The 23,866-nt window shown below is 38.7% G+C and overlaps 1 protein-coding gene across 1 annotated transcript in view; it reads right to left on the reverse strand.

Annotated features, from left to right (window-relative positions):
• The window catches only part of LOC105814684 (putative RNA-binding protein Luc7-like 2), a 69,585-nt gene extending 53,674 nt beyond the window's left edge, over positions 1–15,911 (reverse strand). The window contains exons 1-2 of the mRNA XM_012649751.1: positions 15,445–15,911; positions 123–217 (exon numbers count right to left, since the gene is read on the reverse strand). Coding sequence (XP_012505205.1) covers positions 123–217; positions 15,445–15,505 — 156 coding nt within the window. The 5' untranslated portion in view covers positions 15,506–15,911. The remainder of the gene's footprint in view (positions 1–122; positions 218–15,444) is intronic.
• Between the last annotated feature and the right edge of the window lie 7,955 nt (positions 15,912–23,866).

Consider the following 23,866-nt stretch of genomic DNA (forward strand, 5'->3'; position numbering starts at 1 on the left):
AATAAGGGATGCAATACAGTGTCAAAAAATTGTTAATAATTTGACAAAGAATTAAGACTTCATCAAGTAGTTCATTACTATAGCATACCAGTAATCAAACAATAAATTTAAAAAATACATACAGTTCCAGAAAGGACATCATGGGGGCAACAGTTGAGAAGGTGACTCTTGCATACTCTGTCATCACTGAATTTGATTCGCTGACGAGTAGTATCTCCTGTAATATAGAAAAGTTAATAACATTCAAGGTTAGACAACCGGAAAGTATTTATTTTCTGAGAGCCCTACCACCACTAGCTGTTTATGTGTGGCTATATACACACACATTTATAAATCAGCCCAAGAGGGATTAGTTTTTTATATAACATCCTATAGAAAAACTATTTTAGACAACATGCAGTTGCAGTAAGTATACTGCACATGTAATTCAAATAGTCAAAGTGGGAAAGCAATGCATTCTGTTAAATACAGTACTTCAGAAAAGCATAGTGTTTTAGAGCAGGAATGGACCTTAAAGATTATGGAGTCCAACTCCTTCATACTGCAGATGAGAAAACTAAGGCCCCAAGAGGTTAAGCGACTTGCAGCAGACCCACTAGGAGAGTTTCTACTGGTATACAATGTTCCCTTCTCGATAAGCATTGATATATTTTGTAATTGTTTACAGTAACTGAAAAACATAAAAAGTAATCTTGCAAACATTGCATACACACTGCGAATCCCCACTGAACCCCAGACGCCATTTCTTCCACTATTTTGTTCCAGCTGAAGTGTCTCCCTTTTTGCTGCTGGGAGGAGTTAGAGAGGGTAGAATAACGCGTTTAAGAGCGCACAAACCTGGAAGAAGGACTTACACACCAGTCAAACAAAGGCACATTGCCTAAATGAAACGTTAACTTTAATGCCTCCAAAGGTTCCACATCTCCAAGTTTTATGTAGTCTGTGCTATATATTGCCAAACTGGGTACATTTAAATTCATTCTGTCTTCACATAACACAATACACCTCCTAAACAACTGAAGCATCCAACTTGCTTATCAAATATGGCTATCTACTCAAAACTTTAAAGAGTCTAAGAAAAAGAAAAGTAACTAGAACTAATAACAAAATACTGAAGTTAGTTATAATTTTTTTGCTTAGAATCTCTTTGGAAAAACAAAAGAAAAACTCAAAGGACGTTTCCTCTTTCTATATAGAATAAGCCCTAAGAAATGTAGGTGTTTTATTTTAGCCTTAAATTGATATCATCAATGATGAATGAAAACCTACTGGTGAATTACTGAAGCGAGAACTATTGGTACCAAAAGATACTATAAATACCTTTGTAGCTCATGTACTTCACATGATGCCTGCAGCACCCCAAAAACTTTCATCTAGGGAGTGATTCAATCATTTAAATTAGTTTCTGTGTTTCCACATGTGAATAACAAAAAAAGTTAAAACTTTACCCCTTCATGTGGTCTTACATTGAAGAGCTTAACTTGAATTCAACTAAATACTGTCATTTTTAGATGGGGTAAGATTTTGTTCAAATTGTTTTAACATGGTTAAAAAGATTTAAAGAACATTCTAATTTGTAACCAGGGTATATGAAGTTTTAAGAACAGTGATTTACAGCTAAAATGATAGCTTCAGAGCAGTTCAACAATAGGTTTTCTAGAGGATAGTCTCTAGTAGGTTATTTTTGACACAATTTGGAATAATCCATTTAGTGTTCACGCCTGCTACTATAATAAAGGTTATTTTGATGGTCCTTTCTTCCTTTTAAACACAACTGCTTTTGTTCCACATTTATTAACACATCTGAAAAGTTAGTGATAACTCACGGCTCGGCGAATGCGGGGCCTTTCTGACACTCCCTTGCAGAATGAAGTAGGCAGGCATAGATACATTGAACCTTTACAAATAAAACAAGGGGCCAGATTGTTCAGTTTGTATAGAATAGACTCTGCCAGCAATTTCAATACAGCATCTAGAAGTACATGTTGACTGTAAAGATTCTTGTGTATGAAAACAAAAGTGAACAAAATCGGGGTGTTTTCTTTTTTAAAATACTGACTTAACAAGTGTAACCCCAGATAAGAGTATGTCTGACCATAGGTAAAAGTCCAAGGCTGGAGCTCTGGAAAGTAGTCCTTGCGCCAACTGGGGTTTTAAAAAAAATGTCTCTTAAAAAAAGAATATTTCAAGATTTTGGTGAGGGCCTCAAGCTCTTGTTATAATGGTACTATGATAAGCTCACACCCAGAATAGCAATGCTGTATTAAAAGCTCTTTGCTTCCTAGCATATGAGAAAAAAAATTTGTTTTAAATCTGTACCCTAATTATGTGAAGGAATTTAAAAGATGACAAAATTTTAAAAGTTGAAAAAAAAAAAAAGAAAAAGAAAAACCCTTACATATCTACTAATAGTAGCCTCCCTGCTACAAGTATCTAAGCTTTATAATAATGCAACAGTGTATCATTTCAGTGCTTTGTTAAACTAACCACTCAGGCCTTCAAATAAAATCAAGATTCGTGGAAGTTTTTTTACTAACAAAATCTTTCATCAAGTCTAGTGACTGTTTTTGCTTAATATATCACATTAAATTTAAAATTAAGGCATATGTGTCCTGAAGACTATTAGGTAAAATATGAACAATTCCAAATACAAATATTGAAAACCAGCAAGTATTCCTGGTGACTTTTTTTTTTTTTTTTTTAATTTTTATGGATACATAATAGTTGTACATCTTTTCCCTGGTGAGCTTTTAAAAAAAGAATCAGTTTCTATAAATGCCAAAAAGCATTTAAAAATAACTCCTCACTGCAAATGAATGGGTGCTCCATAAATATTTGATAACTGTAGCAAACAACATCTATGGCTGTCAAATATCAGCTATTATAGCAATCTTTAAAACAATAAAATAATAAAATCCCTAATAATTTGAGATATGGAAATACCCTGAGAGGGAGTAACAACTAAGTATCTGTTTATTGATATTTTTAAACTTCTACTTAAAGGACTTTATTTTTTAAGGTTGACATTGTAAAACAATTTGGCTACATAATCATGCAGTATTTAATAAATTTATTTGGACTTATTCTATGAAAGTGCAATTTTGCTAAAGCAACAAAGAATTTTAAAATAAAAATACTGGTAATTTTGGTTTCTGTCAAGATATCTGGCCCAAACCATGTTTTTCAAAAGAAACTAGGTAAAACAGTGCCTATTTACAATAAAAAGAAAAGAAAAGATCACGAATAGGGAATATGAACCAATCTCCTTATAATTATTTTATGAGTTCAATGTACTTTACCTTTGGGTTTTGTGGGCACTCATAAAAATAACCTAAATTATGGGGAAAAAATTTGCCTGTTATAACACTGGATTCAAATCACAGAATCAAACCTATTAGTGACTATATCCTCTGTACTAGGCAATGGAGTTGCAAAGAGGCATATAAAACAAGCTTTCTACCCTCAAAAAGCCCAAAATTTTGCTAAAGAAATAAGTCATATAAACGAATAAGTAATAATACAAGATAACATGATCCAAGTGCCAAATAGGTGTTTCAATTAGGTAAGTACTTCAGGAATTCTAAGACTAGAACGACCACCAAGACTGGAGAGGTTGGGAAAGGCTTCATGCAATAAGTAGAAGCCAAAATTTAAAGGAAAGAAAGAACTTAGACTGAAGAAAAATAGAAAAAAGAACAGTCCAAACCAAATAAAGCTTACAGAGGTAGAAAGGTTTAGGGAACAGTAAGTAAACCATATTTGGCTTTGGCAAATGGCTTCATGTAAGGGAATAGCAAAGGTGGGGCCAGAATAACATATTTTGGGTAAAATTTGATTTCTTATTTTTTTTTCATTTTTTAATCTACATTTCTAGTGTATAGACAAAGTAAAAAAAAAAATTTAAAATAATGAAGCAGAGACTAGACCAAGTGATTTCAGTCAACAAAAATGTCATACCTGTAAAAACATGAAGGTCTCTCTACCTTATAACTTCCATAATAGTTAATTAAGCTTTGCATACAACTACACAGTCAAGTTTTTAGAATTAGAAACTTGATTTAGAACTTTGGCAGGTGAAGTGTTTTTCTTTTTGACAGAAGCATCAAATTTTCTATTAATATTTCCCACCAAACAACTATCTTCAAGGTAACAACCCTTTTACCCCTCTCTTTTGTTCGACCCTTTCATGAGTTTCATGAATTATAACATTTATTTGGAAACATCTGAGTCACAGGTAAACAATAAAAACTAGGATGCATACTATTCCTCTCTAGTTCCTTCACCAATGGTAACAGAGCCTAAGGAGGTACTGAGGTAGTCAGTTTCACTCAGGGAATATGGACAGGTCATTTTAAAAAGAGGGCTCCTGTCCAAACTGTACTCAAATACTGCTATTCTCAAAAACCCCTTCAATCTGTTAAGAGGGAAAAATAAGCCCATTGTAATTTCCAACACTGCCATTTTATGGTCCTCCCTTTTTCTAAAAGTGATTTAAATTTTAGTAGTAACAGTTAAAACCTTAGCCTAGGTGGTATCTGACATCATTTTATTAATATATATGGTGCATGCTATTTTCCCAATATCCACCCCTCCCCCGCCAGTGCTACCCACCCTCTCCCTCCCATACAAACAAGAAATCAAATCAACTTTCACAGATTTAGTTGCTATTTTAAAAACATCAAAATTTTACTTTACCCATTCTCTCCGATGCTCCCTGTATTTTTTAAGCTGTGAGTGGATGACCATGCTATGTGATCAACAACTGTGAAGGCTAAGCAAAAGTGAACTGAGTTTAGTATTGTAATTTCAAAAGAACCTTCAAGTTTGTAATATTTGACATATTGAATGGTACGCAGAATCCTATTTTACTGCATATTATCAGGCATTAATGGCAAGCAATTTACAAAAACAATCAGTATTTCTTTTGTACAGAATTAGCTTAGAGCTTAGCTTAGGGAAAACAAAGAGGGAGGAGAAAATGCAACAGCACACAGCAATGGAAGCATCCCCATGTCTATAAATGGGAGCAGGGGAGGGGAAGCCCTCCCATATTCTCCAGTGTGACAATCAAAACCCTCCCCACAGGTACAGCTGTTAGGGGCCCTGTGTCACAGGTGGCTTGAGACAGGGCAGGCCCCTTCCCTCTGAAAGATCCATAACACTTCAGTGAAAGGAAAGCAGATTTAGTAAGGTATAGAACTGAAAGCTTAAAATGTCTTGTTTCCCTGACCCCTTGAATCCTCAAAGACAGAAAAATGTTCCTCCCTCTTTTTCCCTCCAATTTTCTCCCTCCATCTGTTCCAACATAAGCTACCAAGTCCACATAATAATGCGAGAACTGTATAGAGACCCATGGCCAATTTCTAGTCTATTCCAGGGCAGAAAGAGACCTTAAGAAATGCACAAGTAAAATCTGTGTCTTCATGTGGAACCAAGGTCAAAGCAGGTGACTACTGCTGCACAGTAACTACTATACTGAGGAACCAATCTGGTAATTTTTACACCCTCTTCAAACTTTCTCACCAACTCTACTAACTTCTCCCACCTACCTTTGTTGTTCCTTCAGAAGTCATCTTAAAATCCACCTATACACCCCTTTAGTAATTAACCTTTAAAAAAAACCTTATTACTCCTTTGCTCTATGTTCCCTTGTTAACAGATACACTCCATTTAACCCACTGTATATTTAAGCAGTTCAAAGTACAGGGTTCATTTTATAAAAAGATCCACCACATTTTAACATAATATGACTACAGATGCTTCGGAAACATTTAATATGACTTGATATATGTTAAAGTTTTCAGGCATATATTTATTACATAAGGAAAGAAAAGAAAGAATACTACACCAAAGATGGCAATGGGGGAAAAAATTACAGCAGAATGACTTCCAAATGTATCAAGTCATCTCTTTCAAACAGAACTTATAAAGTCACACTGAGTAGTAGTAGCAGTTTTCCCTTCCTCCAGAAAATGCAAACATACGGCACTATACAGTTCAGAAAGGCCATCCCTTATGATCCTTTGGTTCACATGGCCCTGTAAATTTATAATTACAAATAGGTACCAATGTCACTCCCACCAATACTCCCCATGACAAGCCCAAAATTTAAAAAACACAATGCCCACTGTAGAAGAAATTTCCAGAAAAAGTTCATTCTTGTTGGATATGATCAAAGATTAATAATGTTTTTAAAATTCTGAAAATCTAGCCCACTTGTCTGTGAAAATCCACGTAACAAAATTATAAAGAATGAGACTGGCAATCAGCCTTGGGAGTAGGAAAAAAGCCTGTAGGGTCTTTAAGAGCTGAGAATGGTGATGATGGAAATGTGAGAACCGAAATACTAGACTAACTACATTCCAAGGGCTCTATTCCACTCCCTGTCCCAACCCTATCTTCTCTCCTTATACAAGCAAAGAGTCTTAGCAGTTGGCAAAGATGAATGACATTACATTTCTCGGGGTACCTACTTTAGAAAATCTATTAACATATTATTTGAGAACATCTGAATCACAGGTAGTTTTCTCTTCTTGGACTTAAGAGAGACATTACAAAAACATGAAATAGTTACTTTAAAATTAAGTTCTATGAGCCCACGATTTCGAGGTTGCAATGAGCTGTAATCGCACCACTGCTCTCCACCCTGGGCAACAGAGTGGGACCCTATCTCTAAAAAAATAAATAAAAATGTTTAAGCGAAAAAAAATAAAGTTCTAAAGTGGGTTATATAGAACGTGTTTTAAAATATATGTCACAGAAGGGTGGGCACAATGGCTCACCCTGTAATCCTAGCATTTTGGGAGGCCAAGGTGAGAGGATTGCTTGAGGCCAGAAGTTTCAGATCAGCCTCAGCAACACAGAGAGCCCCCACCCCAAACAAACAAATGAAAGATATATGTCATAAAAAGTTGCAGTCTGCTAAATTACATATTTTGATACTTACTTGCAGAGCTGCAACTCTGATATAGTAATACTTGCACTCTGGATATCTAGTACGTTCCATCACCCACAACTTTCTATACACAAAATTAGAAGTAATGAAAGCTACCTTTGGCTATGAAGAAATAGCTGAAAAGAATCAAAGAAAAAGTGATTGGCTGATATATCTATCAAAAAAGACACTGCTCATCCACCGGTAAAAGCTATAGGAGCCAACTAGAGCCACCCCCAAAATCTGAAACCAACAAAGGAAAGAAATAAAAAGGGAAAAGAGATGAGAATATTAAAGGACAGAGGTGACAGACAATCAACCCAATGATAAAGGAAGGAAATTAAAATGAAAAACAGATTACCATGAAGGAGACGTGAGCCTTAAAACTACTGAAACAACACAGCAGAAATACTGTGTCACACTCAATACACACCAAATTCACAGCAAGGGTTGCCTTTGGGGAAGGGACTGAGACCATGAAGAAGAACATACGAGACTTTATTTGTAATGCATTATTCACTTTTTAAAATTTGACAGAAATGTACAAAATAACATTTGTTCATTCACATAGGTGTTTGATTGTCCTTTATACTTTTTAAAACACTTTTTCAAAATCAGATACCTAAAATCAGTATCACAGAATGTATCACTTAAAAATAAACATAACTATTCACATGTAAATCTTCACTCCCCATTAGATTTTTGGTCCCTCTAGGATTATTTCAGCACAGAGGCAAAAGATGACAGAAGCAAGTATGTCTATAATCTCTAAGAAGAGGAAAGGAAGAAATAACTAAAACAACTCAGCAACCTGGGGATACTCAGAAAAGTAAGATTCAATTGCTATCAACAGTGACTATACCCTAAAGCACATCAACTAATAAATAAATAGAACGTCATGTGTAGGGAAGCGTTCCCTCTAACAGAAGGCAAATTAAATAGTAAATCGTAAAACACAGGAATTTCTCAGTACTAATACATAGCTTCAAGACTCTGAGGTGAATCAACTGCTATTCCTAGCAAGCATGCCCTGCTCTGTTCCCCTGTCTATGATGCAGAATCATAGCCACTTGCCCCGGAATTTCTATTCCAGGTTTCTCTTTAATAACCAGCTTTACCCACAGACAGGTACCTTTTCGCATTCCCCTTGTGAAATCAGTTGGTGAAATTCTGCAGAACTGCTGACCCATGGACCAAAACACTAAAGCAGAGGTGAGAAATCGAGCTAAATGGGGTAATTTCACCCTGGAGGTCTAGATGGGCCTCTCTAGGGATCTCCTACATCTCTCTGTGTCACAGGCTTGTATTTCTGGCCAGTCATTTCTGCTTACAGGCTTGGGTATATACAGTTCAATCAGCTTTCCTTTCACATGCACACTACCTAGAACAGTATTTTCCAAAGTATGAGATTTGCACAATAGATGACTGTAGGTGTTATATGATTTCACTGATATGAAATTTTACAGTTACATATATATATACACACACACACACAATTTTTTTTTTAAGAAGCAAGGTCTCACTCTGTCACCCAGACTCAAGTACAGTGGCATGATCGTAGCTCACTGCAGCCTCAAACCCCTGGGCTCAAGCAATCCTCCTGCCTCAGCCTCCCATTAGCTGGGACTACAGGTGTGCACCACCACACCCGGCCAACATGACATGTTTAACAACACTCGGTCACTTAGTAAGAAAGTTATTTGTCATGATTAAGTCAGGAAAAAAGTGCCCATTTGACAATAGTATATTTAATACATCTCACAAGTTCTAATTTTTAGCACAGGGAACCCTAAGTGACAATAGGGTCTAGTTATACCTTATAATACACCATTTTGTCTTAGTTGTATTTATTTTTATGGTGATACAAACTTTTAAAACTTAACTTCAATTTTTAGAAAGTTAGTTGACATAAAGAAAAATATTAAACAAACAGAAAACAATAAAAAAAAATAAAGGCAATATATGTGATGAACATTTAGAAAACATTTACCTAGGACAAGGTTTCTTAAACTTTTAATGTCCATCAGAATCACCTGGAAGGCTTCTTAAAACAGATTGTTGGGGCCCCATCCCCCGAATTTGCATTTCTAACAAGTTCCCAAGTCATGCTGAGGCTGCTGGTCTGAGGACCACACTTTGAGAATCACTTACCTAAAACAAGTGATCACTTTTTCGTAAACTGCCAGATAGTAAATCTTTGGCGTGTGGGATTTATGACCCTGTTGCAACTATTCAACTCTGCTGTTTAAAGGCAAAGCAGCCATAGGCAATATGTATACGAGTGGGCACGTTTGTGTTCCAATAAAACTTTATTTACAAAAAGCAGGAGGCCATAGTGCCAGACCCTGATCTAAAACATACCCTCAAGTAACTAAAAAGGATATATTGTGTAAACCAATGTAGGGCAAAACACAGAACACAACAGCCAGGTGTTCTATACCTATTATCCAATAAATATCCACAACTACTTCAACTGAATAGCAAAGCTTTGAAAAGTTTAATTCCAAAGAGAAAACTGGGGTCTGCAGAAATCTGAGGTCTCAAGAAGAGGATAAAAAAAACTATTTACCATATTCAGGAGACATGACAAAAGATTCATCAAGGGCAGCTGGTTAAATTCTTTTCATGCTGAGTCAAGTAGGTCAAACATCTGTAGTACGTGGTTCACAACTACATTAGAACATATGGGTCAATACTGAGTGAGTGGTTTTTGGAGAGAAGTTTTAAAGATTCTTTTCTCTGGCCCATGTTAAATAGCAAAATATGACATTTATTCAGTTGACTGAACTACATGATACTTTGCGATGGCTTTGACTTCTTAAAGTCAGAAGTTATACAATTCAAACAAAAACATGAAGCTGTAGACAATTTCAGAGTTTTTACAAACTACTTTTTTCTATAGCCTCAATAATCTTACAAAATTGATTAATTGTTCTATTTCAGCCTTGTTTTCCAATATCCACCCTAGCAGCTGCTAGTGCTTGAGAATTTAAACCAGAAAGAAACACAATTGCTTTTCTGCAGGTTACTAAAGCCACAAGATTCCCGTCAGAAACTTACCCTCTTCCACTCCCTCATTCCTTCTCCAGCAAGATGTTCCAACTTCCTTCATCTTCTTAGTCTACTATTTCTTAGTAGACTGATTAAGCTGGGTAGAATTGCTTGTTTCCTCAAGAACTATATATAGTAACAGCACCGGGCTTTAAGGATTCAGTCCATTTCAAGCACCTTTCTGGAATTCCATTTTTGAGGAGAATTTGCCTCATTTATCTAATCTTGCCCACACTTACTGACCTTCAGTTAAGCCACCTGCCTATCTCAATCCCACTGGCTTCCCTGAACTCTCAGCAACTTCAAGCTTTAATGCTTGTATGAACTACCTGTTACTGAACACTATCTGACTCACTAAACCTGACCCTGACCCGTGACAACTAATTGCCTTTAAATCCCTATTACCCATCTTGAACATGCTGCTCACCATTTTATCCTCATATGACATCACCCTACCTAAACTAAAAGCTACTACTTTTTCCTTATAGAGCTGATGCAGAGATAGACAAAATGATTTTTCTATGGTTTCGATTTATTTTTTTTCACCTGAAGTAAAAGAACGTCTCAGAAGCATCAGCTTACGTGGGGAGAGCTAAACAAATGCAGAGAATCCAGGGATAATGCAGGGTTATGTGAGGTGATACTTTTTATTGTTTTCTAGGCTGCTCTGTAGATAGAAATATTATTCAGAGTTCAAAATGCAAAACGAGGGCCAAACATGGTGGCTTACACCTGCAATCCCAGCACTTTGGGAGGCCAAGGCAGGACTGCTTGAGCCCAGGAGTTCAAGACCAGCCTGGGCAACATAGCTAGACCCATCTCTCTATCAGAAAATAAAAAAAAAAAACAAAACACAAAATGAGGAAAACTTTTTTTTTTTTTAACTGATTCACTACGTAGGTGCTAACAGAGCTTTCAGTGTTTTGAACATGCCTGGAACACTGATAAAGTCAAATAGTTATTAAAACTGAGAGAAACTACTGTTTAACCTAACATTTGCTAAAATTTCTCATAATGTTAAAAAATTTCCAAGCTCTAGACTAAGATATACCCCATTATCGTTTCAAAAATATGAGCTTGTACATTAAAGGCTCCGCCTCCTTCAATTAAAATGAATGCTCCAAGTGGAATAAAAGAATGGCTCAGAACTGACCAAGAAATGAATATGGTTCATTATGTTAATGAGAGAAAATTAAGAGAAAATGCTTTCAATGTTGATGACAAGTCGAGGAACACAGATTACAGTAAAGACGATTTTATAAAGAAGAAAATCCACTAAGGAAAATACTACTTCCGTCTTTAATTCAATAATTTTTCAGAAAAGCAGCAATGTCAGACTGTCCTATCACTAAACTTAAATTAGAAACAGGTAAATGACTTTCTGAACTGTATTTTCCTGGATATCTCCCAGGATGAGTATCCTTTCAATGTTATACCCCATAAACTTTAACTATTGCACAATATAACTGATCAGCAGAAATATTATGATTAACATATTCTTATTAACTGAGGAAGCACACCATACAGTTAGAAAGATAGCTAAAATTATCTGAAAGATTTAGCTCGCCCAAAACATTTCTTAACCACCATGGACAACTAAGATGCTATAAAATTCTATTGTATATGCTACATTCTTAGCCTACTGGTTGTTTGAGGGCAAGCTGCCGTTCCTGGCCTGTTTTAACCTTTCAGAGGTGGTCTCTGCTCCCAATTAAAGGTATAAGCAATTAAGAGATATGGAACCCTAAGAACTACCTTCTGTAACTTCCCTAATTTCTAAGTTTAGGATGTAAACTAAATCCACACCCTCAATTTTATTTAATTCCTATCTCTTACACCTTCCAGGCCTTCCTGGAATCAGGACCAGAGACTTATTATAACAAACTGCATTTGTTGGCAAAGGGCTTCAGCTGAGGGACACTCTTGCAATTAATCCAGCACAGCAATAATGATCACAGTCTGTGGGTGGACACTGGGTTCCTCCAACTGTCACATAAGACAATTCTCAAACTGTATCTTGAATTTTCCTGTGTAGCTCCTCCTTGCTTTCCAATGGAATATGCTCAGGAAAAACAAACTATCCCTCTCCCCTCCATTAATGCTAACTAAAACAGAAAGGTATTTATAAAATGTAATGAAGCATAAACTTGAGATAAAGATACTAGTCATTAATATCTACTTATAGTTCCTCCTTTCTAAAAAAAAACTTACAATTATTTATTTTTCAACATTTTTTTAGTATAACATAGGAAATTATTTGGTTTCCCAGATAACAAATTATAGACTTAACTTGAGGCAAAAAAGGTTAAGTGACTTACCCAAGGTTACAATTAGAGGTACAGCTGGGGCTAGAAACCAGGTCTCCTGAGTCTCAGCCCAGTGCTCTTTTCCTTAGCCCATGATGCCTTATCAGAAAAATCCAAATACAGTCAGACCCCCAGTTATATGGGTATGAGTTACACTGATTCACATATACAAACTTTATATAGTGTGACCAATGTTTCAACTCACGCGGTACCCTGCTTCCATTTATGCAGTATGCCAGGCATCGGCACGATTTTCAGTGGCACACAGGCGGTTGCCACCACCAGGGCCCTAGGCAAAATTGCAAAGAAGGCAAAGTTTGTCTTTGGCCCTCCCACCTCCCTTATGCATTCCTCTCCCACCTCCTGGTCATCCCCTGCCCAGCCTCCCAGCACCATCATGCTGCCCTCTGGTTGTTCAAAGCCCCCCACTTCCACCACTCACCCAGGACTGTCCTCTCTTGAAGTGCCCAGTGATCCAAAGTTACCTCTCCACTTCCCTGCTACCAAAATTCCTATTCCTAAGGATTCCAGTGAAGTTTAGGTAATCTAAATAATTAACTGATTTAAGCAATTCAAGATAAGGTACTTTAACTAACAGACTTAAATCTCCAAGGAGTTTTAAAAGGAACTAATTAAAAACTCTGTTGGGACGTGGAAGGGGAGAGCAGTATTTTCCCAGAGCACCAGAACTCTTGTGCCACTTCAGATTCCTTTACAGATAGGACACTAGGGATTGAGGGGGTCATCGCCACCTTGAGACCCGCTACCAAAAAAGAGTGGTTGCTTGATAGTTGGTCTCTGGGAGTTAAAAAAAGAAAAAAAACAGAGCTGCCTTAAATACCCTCCCACCTACCTTTTCCACCTCTCTCCCACCTCCTGGATCCCCATTTCCACCTTAGTGCCAAAGACACCCAACAGCATTCCCGTAAGCTGTTCATGTGTCCAATACAAGGCTTCCCATTATATGGTTTCAAATTACATGGTGTTATTCAGGGGACGTATCCATGTTCCCCTATCCCTGGATAACTTGAAGTTGACTGTATGCTAAAAAAGAACAATCCTAATTATTTAAAGGTCCTGAATCCATAAAATGAAATATGTAAACTCATTAAATATCTGGTAAGAAGGAAAAGAATGTTCTGATTCTTATCTTTCATACATAAAAGAACAAATTTGAATATCTAAAAAAACATCCAATTCTTTTCCTTGAAAGTAGTATCTTTCTTACTTCTGACCCCAATACAGCAGTGAAAATCCAGTCATTTCAACTAAATATTATCCTGGACTCCTAATTATGAGTTCATTCATAAATCCTCTAAGTATGAAGGCAAAAAATCCAGTAACAGATACATTTAAAAAAATATACAAAGCAGAGTGGATTTTAAGAAATCCATATTTCTGCTGACTACACACACAGAAATATATATAAATATTTTAAATTGAGCTTTGCAATACTAGACGGGCTGCTTAGTTCAGAAACTTCTCAGGTAATGGTTACCTTGATCCAACTACCCTCCCAGTAAAATGAGGAAATCCAATCCAAACAGAAGATAACCAAAAATGGTATCCATCAGGGATTAAAAGGATCGTGTACAGTAAACCTTAAATAATTTCTATAATTTTATTACAAAGATTATTCTGTTAGCTAAAATGTGATGAAGCATGTTCCCAAGACCCTCTCTCATGTTTGAAAAGGAGCAATGTTAAGACGTGCTGCAGTTACAAAGTAACCATTGTTATCTAAACATGAGAAACGATAACCATTAAATTTCTCTAGTGGCTTTTTAAGCTAATGCTAACTTTCAAGGGTTTACACGCAAATAAAACTCATTTCCTTCCCAATCTTTCCTTTCTCTCTACACAACCACAAGTAGAGTTGCCGTCTACAACCATCTGTCTATATGTTCTACGAAGAAAAGTTCCCAATGTGGGTTTTTATTAAAACTCAATTGTGAACACTGAAAAGCCATTCTAAATATTCATTGCTAAAAAAGATCTGAATGCAATAGTTTTTTTTAATCTACTCATATTTTGCTGCAAAGCACTCAAGTAAATTATAAGAGCAATTGTTACAAACTAAATTTAAGATGTGTCTTTTCTCTTAAATCAAGCAATTTAAATAACTTGTCAGGAAAAAAGCATTTAAATGGCTAAGAAACTATATGCCTAAACAAGCAACATATAAAAACTAGCAAGGACTCTTGCATTGTTTTTAAGAGAGAAAGTACTAAACTAGACCTTTCTTCCATATTTGCATGGATTTGAGTTGAATCTGAAAGAATACATTATTGTCATCACCAAAAAAGCAAAAAGTATTTCATCATTTAGAAATTCTCTTTATAACAAAAGGATAATCCAGCACTTAGTGTCTTTCTATACAGAGTCTAACCTCAGCGCCTAAAAAGACCTTTGTTTCCCTCAATTCTACTTCACTGGGCACCAAATTTTCAAAACGGTTTTATTTGGGGCACAGGCAACATTTGTCAATATTTACTGAACAAAGCCTCTATTAAATTGTTTAACAAAATGGAGGTCTCTCAGAAAAACAGGCCATTAACATTTTTCTTTTCACAAAATGGGGTCAAACACACCCACTTCAAGAAACCATGGTTTGGGTCAGATTTTCCATAAAAATGGTTGTTTCTGTGGGGCTCGATGGTGCATCTCTGGGACTAGGTTAGGAGTAAAGGTTTCCTCCAGACCCAAGAAGAGGAAGAGGGGAGCTTCTCTCCGGATACTCTAGAGGACGGCGGCGAGAGATGATCCCAAAGCTCTGGGTTAAGGAATTAGATCAGGGGGCAGAGGCTTTAGCGGTCCACAGGTACCTAATCAGCAACAAAACGGGCCTCCAGACTACGCAATAGAGACTCTTCGGTCCCAGCCAAGTCAACATTAAAAGCACAAACTCTCCTTTTTGCCTCCAGGCCCTGCCTCACCCCATTGGCAGCAGTTCCCGCCAATCCGCACTGTCACCGCCCCCCAAGCTCGCCTGCCAAGCCCTGATTGGATGGGACCGGGGCCGGGGACCTCGTGTTACCAATCTGGGAGCCCCTTACTCAAGCCACAGTCGCGCGCCCAGGTGCGCCCTCGGACCCCCTTCCCTTCTCAGTGCCCATCCCCTCCCCCACCCCCAGGGCCCCGGCAGAGACTTACCGTCCCGGGAGGTGCCCATCAGCTGGTCCAGCATCGCGCGCATCTGGGCCTGCGCCGACATGGCGGCGGCGTAGCGGACGGACGGCGGGGGTGGGGCGCAGACCGGGCCCTTCTGGGCGGGGGATGAGGGAAAAGGGTGGGGGAAGGTGCGATGCTGTCTCGGTGGCCGCCGCCGCCTCAAGACGTGCGGAAAGGGAGTCGGAGGGATTGCTGGAGTCCGGGCTGCGCTCCTCACGACGACGTGTACGTGGAAGGCAGCAGCCCCCGAAAGCGACCCTCGTGCCCTCACTCTCCGTCCAGTTCCTGGGACAGAAGCGACACGGGCTAAGCAAGCTCTCGCCTCCAACACCGCCACCCGCCAGAAGCCGTCAACCCCCCCCTCCAAGCTCTGACGCCGCTCGCCGCCACCGTCGCCGCGACGGGAGCGCGCACGCTCCTCGCGCTTAGTCGTTTTCCGCGGGGGCTCCTCCAACTGGCGTCCAACTATATTCGCTCCGCCCGCCCCGCCCGGGAGGAGTTCCACCCTAACGGCTCTCGGGCGCGTGCACGCGGGCGTCTCCCGCCCCTTTCCTCCCAGATCTCGCGAGACTCTGGTTCCTTAACCGACTGTGGAGCCGGACCTGGCCGAGGCGCCAAACCTCGGAGTCTCGGCTGTAGGTCGGTTAGGGCCGCGCGGCACGCTGTGCTGGCGAGCCAGACCCCAATTAGCAAAAAGTGCCGGAGGGTTAGCCCGAGCCGAAAGTAAGTAGATACCATGCCCGTCGTCAGTTCGACTGAGGTTAGCAGTCTTAGTAGCTAATATGGGCCTGTTCCTGAAGAATGTTCACCGACCAATAATCGCGGTTTCAGGGGCCCACCCAGAATCGTGTAGACGCCACCTTTTCTTCGGTGCCGCCTTGCCCTCGGCAGGAGGAGCCCGGGAGTGCTGACGTATGGGCCATGCTCCTTCATCTGTGCTTCCAGGGCTTTAAGGCTCCCGAACTGGGATATGTCAAGTTCAGGAAACAACACCTGAAATCAGTACACTAGGAAACAGGCTCTCCACCCCATTTGGATTAATCATTACCATAGCGAGAAGCTCTTAGTCTAAATTTGAAACTATAAAAGTGAGCAGTATTTGGGAAATTGTAGAGATATGTATCAGCAGCTCTGACCACGGGAAAGCCCAGGGGTTCCTTAGCTTGCCGTCGCCCTGGATTCAAAACCTAGGTCGAGCGGGGCACAGTGGCTCATCCTGTAATCCTAGCACTTTGGGAGGCCCCGGGTTCGAGACCAGCCTGAGCAATATGGTGTAGACCCCGTCGCTACTAAAAATAGAAAAGTTAGCTGGGCGTGGTGGCACCGGCCTGTAGTCCCAGCTACTCCGGAGGCTGAGGCAGGAGGATCCCTTGAGCCCAGGAGTTGGAGGCTGCAGTGAGTTATGATCACGCCACTGCACTCCAGCCTGGGCGACAGAGCTAGACCCTGTCTCAAAAAATATTAAATAAATAGAAAAAACAAAACTTTTGTTGGCCGATTACTAACTGTGGGACCTTCAGCAATTTATTTCTTAATCGCGCATGACTAAAGGAGATAACCATACATCCCTTAGAGTGTTGTTGTGAGGGCAGAATAAGCTATCAGAAAATATCTAGTCCAGAGCCTTTCCCTGGTGTTTTTAAAAAGTTTTTTGGTAAAATATTAATTCCTTAAGATGAGACATAGGCACTTGCAAGATACTTTGAAAGGGAATAATGGTAGAAATTTTTGTTCCACTAAAATTATATGTGCATCGCCTTGGAACTTCTAATTTATTACAAGGTTCAATAAATTAGCAGGATCAATAAAAAATTAACATGAAATAGCAAGCATAGCCCCAAGACTCCTTTAAATGCATATTGGGCCAATAAAAATTTTAGAATCACATTATCTTTAGTAATTGACAAAATAGTTTCCCTGAAGTTATTCAGAGAACTCAAAATTCCAAACAAGGCCAGGCCAGGTGGCCCACACCCATAATCCCAGCACTCTGGGAGGCTAAGGCGGAAGGATCGCTTGAGGGCAGGAGTTCGAGACCAGCCTAAGTTAAGAGTGAGACCCCATCTGTACTAAAAATAGAAAAAATTAGCCAGCCAACTAAGAATAGAAACAAAAAATTAGTCAGGCGTGGTGGCAAGCGCCTGTAGTCCCAGCTACTTGGGAGACTGAGTCAGGAGGACTGATTGAGCCCAGGAGTTTGAGGTTGCTGTGGGCTAGGCATTAGGCATGATGCCATGGCACTCTAGCCTGGGCAACAGAGCGAGACTCTGTCTCAAAAAAAAAAAAATTCCAAACAATCCGAAATGCTAGGAATATTCATTCTTTGAAAACTGATTTACAATAATAGAAAAATGTACAAAATGCTGTGTCCTAGAGGGATGCACCATTACATATTCAGTATGATCTTATCCTGAAAAACAATATCTTTAAGGAAATAAACTATTGAATGATTATGTTTTAGTGAAGAGATTTTAGTTCTTAACCTTTCTTTTACTTTCTGCCTTTCTAGTTGCTCACATTTTAGATGTATCTCAAATAAACAACATATAATTGTGTTTTTAAAAATAGTCTGATCTCTGATCTCAGAAGCTAAAAATAGTCTGATATTCACTGTCTTTTAATTGAAACATTTAATCATGTATATTCATGAAATTACTGTTTAGGTTTAAAGCTTATTTTTGTCTGTTTGTCTTACCCTGTTTCATGTTTAAATTTTCCCTCCTTTCTTGCCTTATTTTCAGTTATCCCATTTTTTCCCCTTGTAGTAGTGTGGAAGTTTTATCTTACTTTTATTCCTTTAGTGGTTACTCTAGAAGTTACAACATACATCTCTGAAGATATCAAAGTCTAATTTAATCAATACCTTTATACGTCCCCCAGAAAGCTAATACAAGGAACCTAGAACACTCACTCCATGTACCCCCTTTCCCAAGTTATATGCTGTTGTTACCAGATGTTTTAGTTCTACATGTTTCTTAAAACCAAGCTTTATATAATCAGTGTTCACTTATTTACCATTTTGCCCTTCAGTCTTTCTGAAATCTCTCCCTTTCCGTCTGGGATCATTTCCCTTTTGTCTGAAGTTTATCCTTTAGAACACAGGACTCAGCAAACTACAGTCCACAGGCCAAATCCAGCCCACTGCCTGTTTTTGTGAATAAAGTTTCACAGAAGGGCTGGGCACAGTGGCTTATGCCTGTAATCCTAGCCCTCCAGGAGGCTGAGGTGGGAGGATCACTTGAGGTCAGGAGTTCAAGACCAGTCTGAGCAAGAGCAAGACCCTGTCTCTGCGAAAATTAGAAAAAATTATCCAGGTGTGGTGGCATGGGGCACCTGTAGTCCCAGCTACTTGGAAGGCTGAGGCAGAAGGATCACTTGAGCCCAGGAGTTTGAGGTTGCAATGAGCTATGATGACACCACTGCACTCCTCCCAGGGCAATGGAGTGAGACTTTGTCTCAAAAAAAAGTTTCACTGGAATACTGCTAGGCTCATTCATTTATATACTGCCTATGGTTGCTTTTGCCCTTACAACAGCAGAGTTGAGTGGTTGTGACAGATACCATACTGTAAGGCCTGCAAGAAAGAAATATTTACTATCTGGCTCTTTATATTAATAGAAGTTTGCATACCCTGCTTCAGAGTTTGCTTTTGCCTTGGCCTGCTAGTGGGGACCTTTCCCATTTTTGTTTATCTGAAAAGACCTTTATTTTTCTTTAATTCTAGATGGATATTTTTATAGAATTCCAGGTTGGAAGTTATTTTCTTTCAGCACATAGATTCTGCCTGGCCTTTACCTTCCACTGCTCCTGAGAAGTTGGTTCTCAATCTGTCACTCCTTCGAAGGTAGCTGGCTACTTTAAAATTGCGTTATTTTTGCCTTTGGTTTTCTGAAGTTTTATTATCATGTATCTGGGTGTGGGTTTATTTTTATTTATTCTGCTAGGAACTCATTGAGCAATGAGCATTCATTTATTCATTGAGAATCCATGAACTAACATCTTTCATCAATTCTAAATAATCTCAGCTGTTACCTCCTCAGATATTGTCTCTCACCTTCTCAACCTTTTTTTTTTTTTTTTTTTTAGACAGAGTCTTGCTCTGTTGCCCGGGCTAGAGTGCCACAGCGTCAGCCTAGCTCACAGCAACCTCACACTCCTGGGCTCAAGCAATCCTCCTGCCTCAGCCTCCCGAGTAGCTGGGACTACAGGCATGCGCCACCATGCCCGGCTAATTTATATATATATATTTTTAGTTGTCCAGATCATTTCTTTCTATTTTTAGTAGAGATGGGGGTCTCGCTCTTGCTCAGGCTGATCTCCAACTCCTGACCTTGAGCAATCCACCCGCCTCAGCCTCCCAGAGTGCTAGGATTACACATGTGAGCCACCGCACCCAGCCCTTCTGAACCTTTAAATACGTGTATATTAGATAGTTTTCCCTGTATCCTCTCTATCTCTTTACTCTTGATTTCGCACTTTCTACCTTGTCTTTTTGAAGCTGCCTTCTTGATACTTTTTTTCTGACAAATTTTATAGTTCAGCAATCTTCCTTCAGTTGTATCTAATCTGCTGTTAAATCCATCATTTGAATTCTTTATCTTCCAGTTCTAGAATTTTTATTGGATTCTTTTTCAAATCTACTATATCACTTTATAGTTTCTGGTTCCCTGATGAAATTTCTAAGGTTGGCTGTTTCTGTGGCCTTAGTGAACAATTTTGTGTAATGTGAGTTTGCCAATTAGCACCTGAAGGTTTTCATGGTCTATTTTTCTATCATCTATCATTTCTGCTGATTCTTGCATATGAATGCTTGTTTTCCTGGGTGTCTGGTTATCTTTGTCTGCTGAACATGTATTTGAAAAAATATGTATAGGAATAATATAAGCCCTAAGTATAGGATATAATGTTACCTTCCTCCAGAGAGGATTTTTATTTTTCTCTGTTGGGTGACTGAAGACATTACTAGTCAGAGACTATCTCAGTTTCTCTTGACCACCAAATGATAAAAATCTGGGCTGAAAGTCTGACAAGGACTTTTTTTTTTTTTTTTTTACTTCCAGTTCACACTTGAGGGCGAACTTCAGGGTCCTAACTTAAAGTTGGTGTGGTTCATTAGAGTCCCTACCTTGATGAGCCTAGTGCTTTTTGTCTCCCTGCCCTATAGGCTCACCCCAAGTGCAGCTCAGTTTCAATACTGAAGATACTTCTACCAAATTGACAAACACCCTCAAGCCAAAAATGTGCCTTTGTGTGCTACACTTTTCTTGGTTGTCTTCTCCTAAGTTTTGGCTCAGTATTTCCCCACTATTATTAGTTCTTTAATGATTTTAAGAATTTTAAAAAATATTTCATCCACTCTTTTTCAGTTCTCTTCAGTGGAAGGTTTACTCCAAATACCTAGACTGACATTAACAGAATTGGAAATTTGTTCTGTTTGTAAATTTTTCTCCATTTTTAAAATGTGGTTATGTATTAATCTTATCTGAAAAACAAACGCTGTATGTCTGTCTACATTCTAACAATGATAACCATTCCTCTTCAGGAACAAGGTCTCAGAGGGAAACAGGAAATTATGTAAAGTAGGGTTAATCCATAAATTAAAAACTGGGTAGTTAAAAATTAGAATAGGGACAAGTAACATATGTTTTGCTAGCTGTCCAGTACAGACAAGTGTTCAGTTTATTATAATTTATAAACTAAATGTAAATAAAGGTTATATAATGAAAATTAATATTGCAGTTATTCTTGGGGCATCAGTATATACCTACAATCAAATTTTATAAACATGGTCCCTGTTAATTTAAAGGTAGATTTAAAAATTCAAATTCTGTGAAAATTATGTATCTTTTAGTCAGATGAATTAAAAACTTACCTTACAAACAGAATATGCCTTGGATCAGCCTGCCTTTCATTCAAAGCAACATAAATTTCTTTTCCCTCTACATAATCCTAGTATGTGAACATCTTGTTCTTATCACATGTTCTTTTTGGTATCCCTAACACTACCCTGAGACAAGGGACAGCGAAATACTAGTAACTATTTTATAGCCAGAAACATGCTCAGTTCTAGTGAAAATAAGTGGAAATGCATTAATATCTGAAGCTTGTGGAAAGAAGAAATGGCAAGAGCCAAACCTAAACTGAAAGAGCTAGTTAATTGCTCTATTAAAGACAGGGGAATTAAAAAGCATATATAACCTATGTTGCTTTAAAGAGAACACTTTTACTTTTTTTAAGAGTGAAAAGGTTACCTAAGCCAGTGTCAAACACATACTAGGCATTCACAAATGCTTATTGAAGGAAGAAAAGAGAGAAAGTGAAATTTACCCTGAAATCTTGAAGAATGAATAGGAAATAGCTAGGGAAGGGCGGTATAATTGAAGGAAGAGTTTTCTATGCATAAGGAACAGCCAGATGTTGAAATAAAGACCACTACTAAGAACTAAATTTCACTATAGCTGAACTGTCACATACAGGGATAGAGTAGAGATGAGGCTGAATTGGCAAGGACCAGATCCTGAAGGCCCTTTTACTTTGAAGGGCTGTAAGTAGGACTGTGACCAGATCAGATGTATGCATAGTGGAAAATGGATTGAAGAGAGCAAGACTGGAATTAAAAGAGACCAATTAAGGAGGGCAGTGGTTAAGGGAAGAGATGCAAGAGGTAAGAGGTTTAGACTAGGATAGTAGCAACAGAGATTCTTAGGAGGTAGAATCTAATTTAGTGATTGTTTAACTGAGGATATGAAGGAGAGAAAGCAGTCAAGAATAACTGAGATTCCTGGCTTTAATGACTAAGAGAAAGTGTCATTGAACTGATAGGGAATACCAGAAAAGAATTGTAGCGGAAGATGGTGCAGTACCATTTTGGATGCTTGAGTCATCTAAGCGGTGTCATCTGCCAGGCAGCTGGACATACATGTCTTCAGCTTGGCAGGGGGCCTGAACTGGAGTTATCAGCACGTTGAGGATAATTGAAGCCTTGGGAGTGGAGATCACCCAAGGGAAATCATGTAGAATGTGAGGTAAAGACCTAGGTCTGAGCCCTGAAGGAACGCCAACATATAAGGGATACACGGAACAGGAAACTGAAACCAAATGGCTAGAGTGAGAGAAGAAAGCAGAGCAATGTGGTGTCATCAAAGCCAAGGGAAAGGTCAATGTCAAATGCTTCCTAGATAACAGACAAGAAATGAATAGGATCTGCTGGGTTAGTGGCCTGAAGGTCATTTGTAAAACTGTGAGACAGTTTTGGTGGAGTGGAGAGGCAGAAACCATGCTGCAGTGTATTGACGGTGAATGAGCAGTGAAAAATGCAGAAAATGGATACAGCAACAACATGGTTTACCAACCTCAAAATCAGTATGCTGAGCAAAAGCAACATACTCAAAAGAGTGCATGCTATATGACTGCATTTGGATAAAATACTAGAATGACCCAAACTAATCTAAGGTGACAGCAAGCAGGTTAGTGGTTGCCTGGGACCAGGTATGGGGAAGGAGGATTGAATGAAAAGGGGCACAAGAGAACTTTTGGGGTGATGGAAATGTTATTTAGCTTTACTGGGATGGTTATTACACAAGTGCATTCATTTGTCAAAATTCATTGACGTGTACACTTAAAATGAATATATTTATTATATATAAATTTTACTTCAATATGACTTATTTTCTAAGTTTTGCAGCAAATGAATATAATTTATTCAAGTCATCGAATACATTCAATTTATTTTGAAGAGAAACAAGAGACGGTAGTAGCTTAAAAAGTAGTTGAGATAGAGGCAGAGTAGTTGTTTTTAGAAGGAAGATCCTTGAGCATATTTAAATGCTAATAGGAAAAATCCAGTGAGAGGGAGTTGAAGTTAAAGGAGAAGGGGTAAAAGAGACAGCAAAATGAAGGAATGCGATAAAGCACGTATCACATCAGACGGGAGTAGTATAGTACCATGGTGCCAAGACCACAGGATTCCCTAGTCTGGGACCTTCCCAGTATAGAAAGTTTACTGCTAATATAGTTTGTGTTCTAGAATCAATTCTTTCTGACATTGAATTGAGGTGATTCTTGATGGTAAGACTATTAATAGGAGGTACAGGTTGATTATATATGGACAGAAATGGCCTCAGAAAATTATTTAAACCATAAGACATAATATGTCTGTTTTCCTGAAGCCTGGTGGCAGTAGGGCTTAGAAAAGGGCTCATGATAAAAGGAAGGAGAATAAAGTAAAAAGATGTAAACAGGCCAGGCACAGTGGCTCACGCCTGTAATCCTAGCACTCTGGGAGACCGAGGCAGGAGGATCACTTGAGGTCAGGAGTGTGAGACCAGCCTCAGAGAGACCCCGTCTCTACTAAAAATAGAAAGAAATTAGCCAGACAACTAAAAATAGAAAAAATTAGCCGTGC

This window comes from Propithecus coquereli, unplaced genomic scaffold (genome assembly GCF_000956105.1).
Source record: "Propithecus coquereli isolate 6110/MARCELLA unplaced genomic scaffold, Pcoq_1.0 Scaffold302, whole genome shotgun sequence".
Taxonomy (NCBI): Eukaryota; Metazoa; Chordata; class Mammalia; order Primates; family Indriidae; genus Propithecus; species Propithecus coquereli.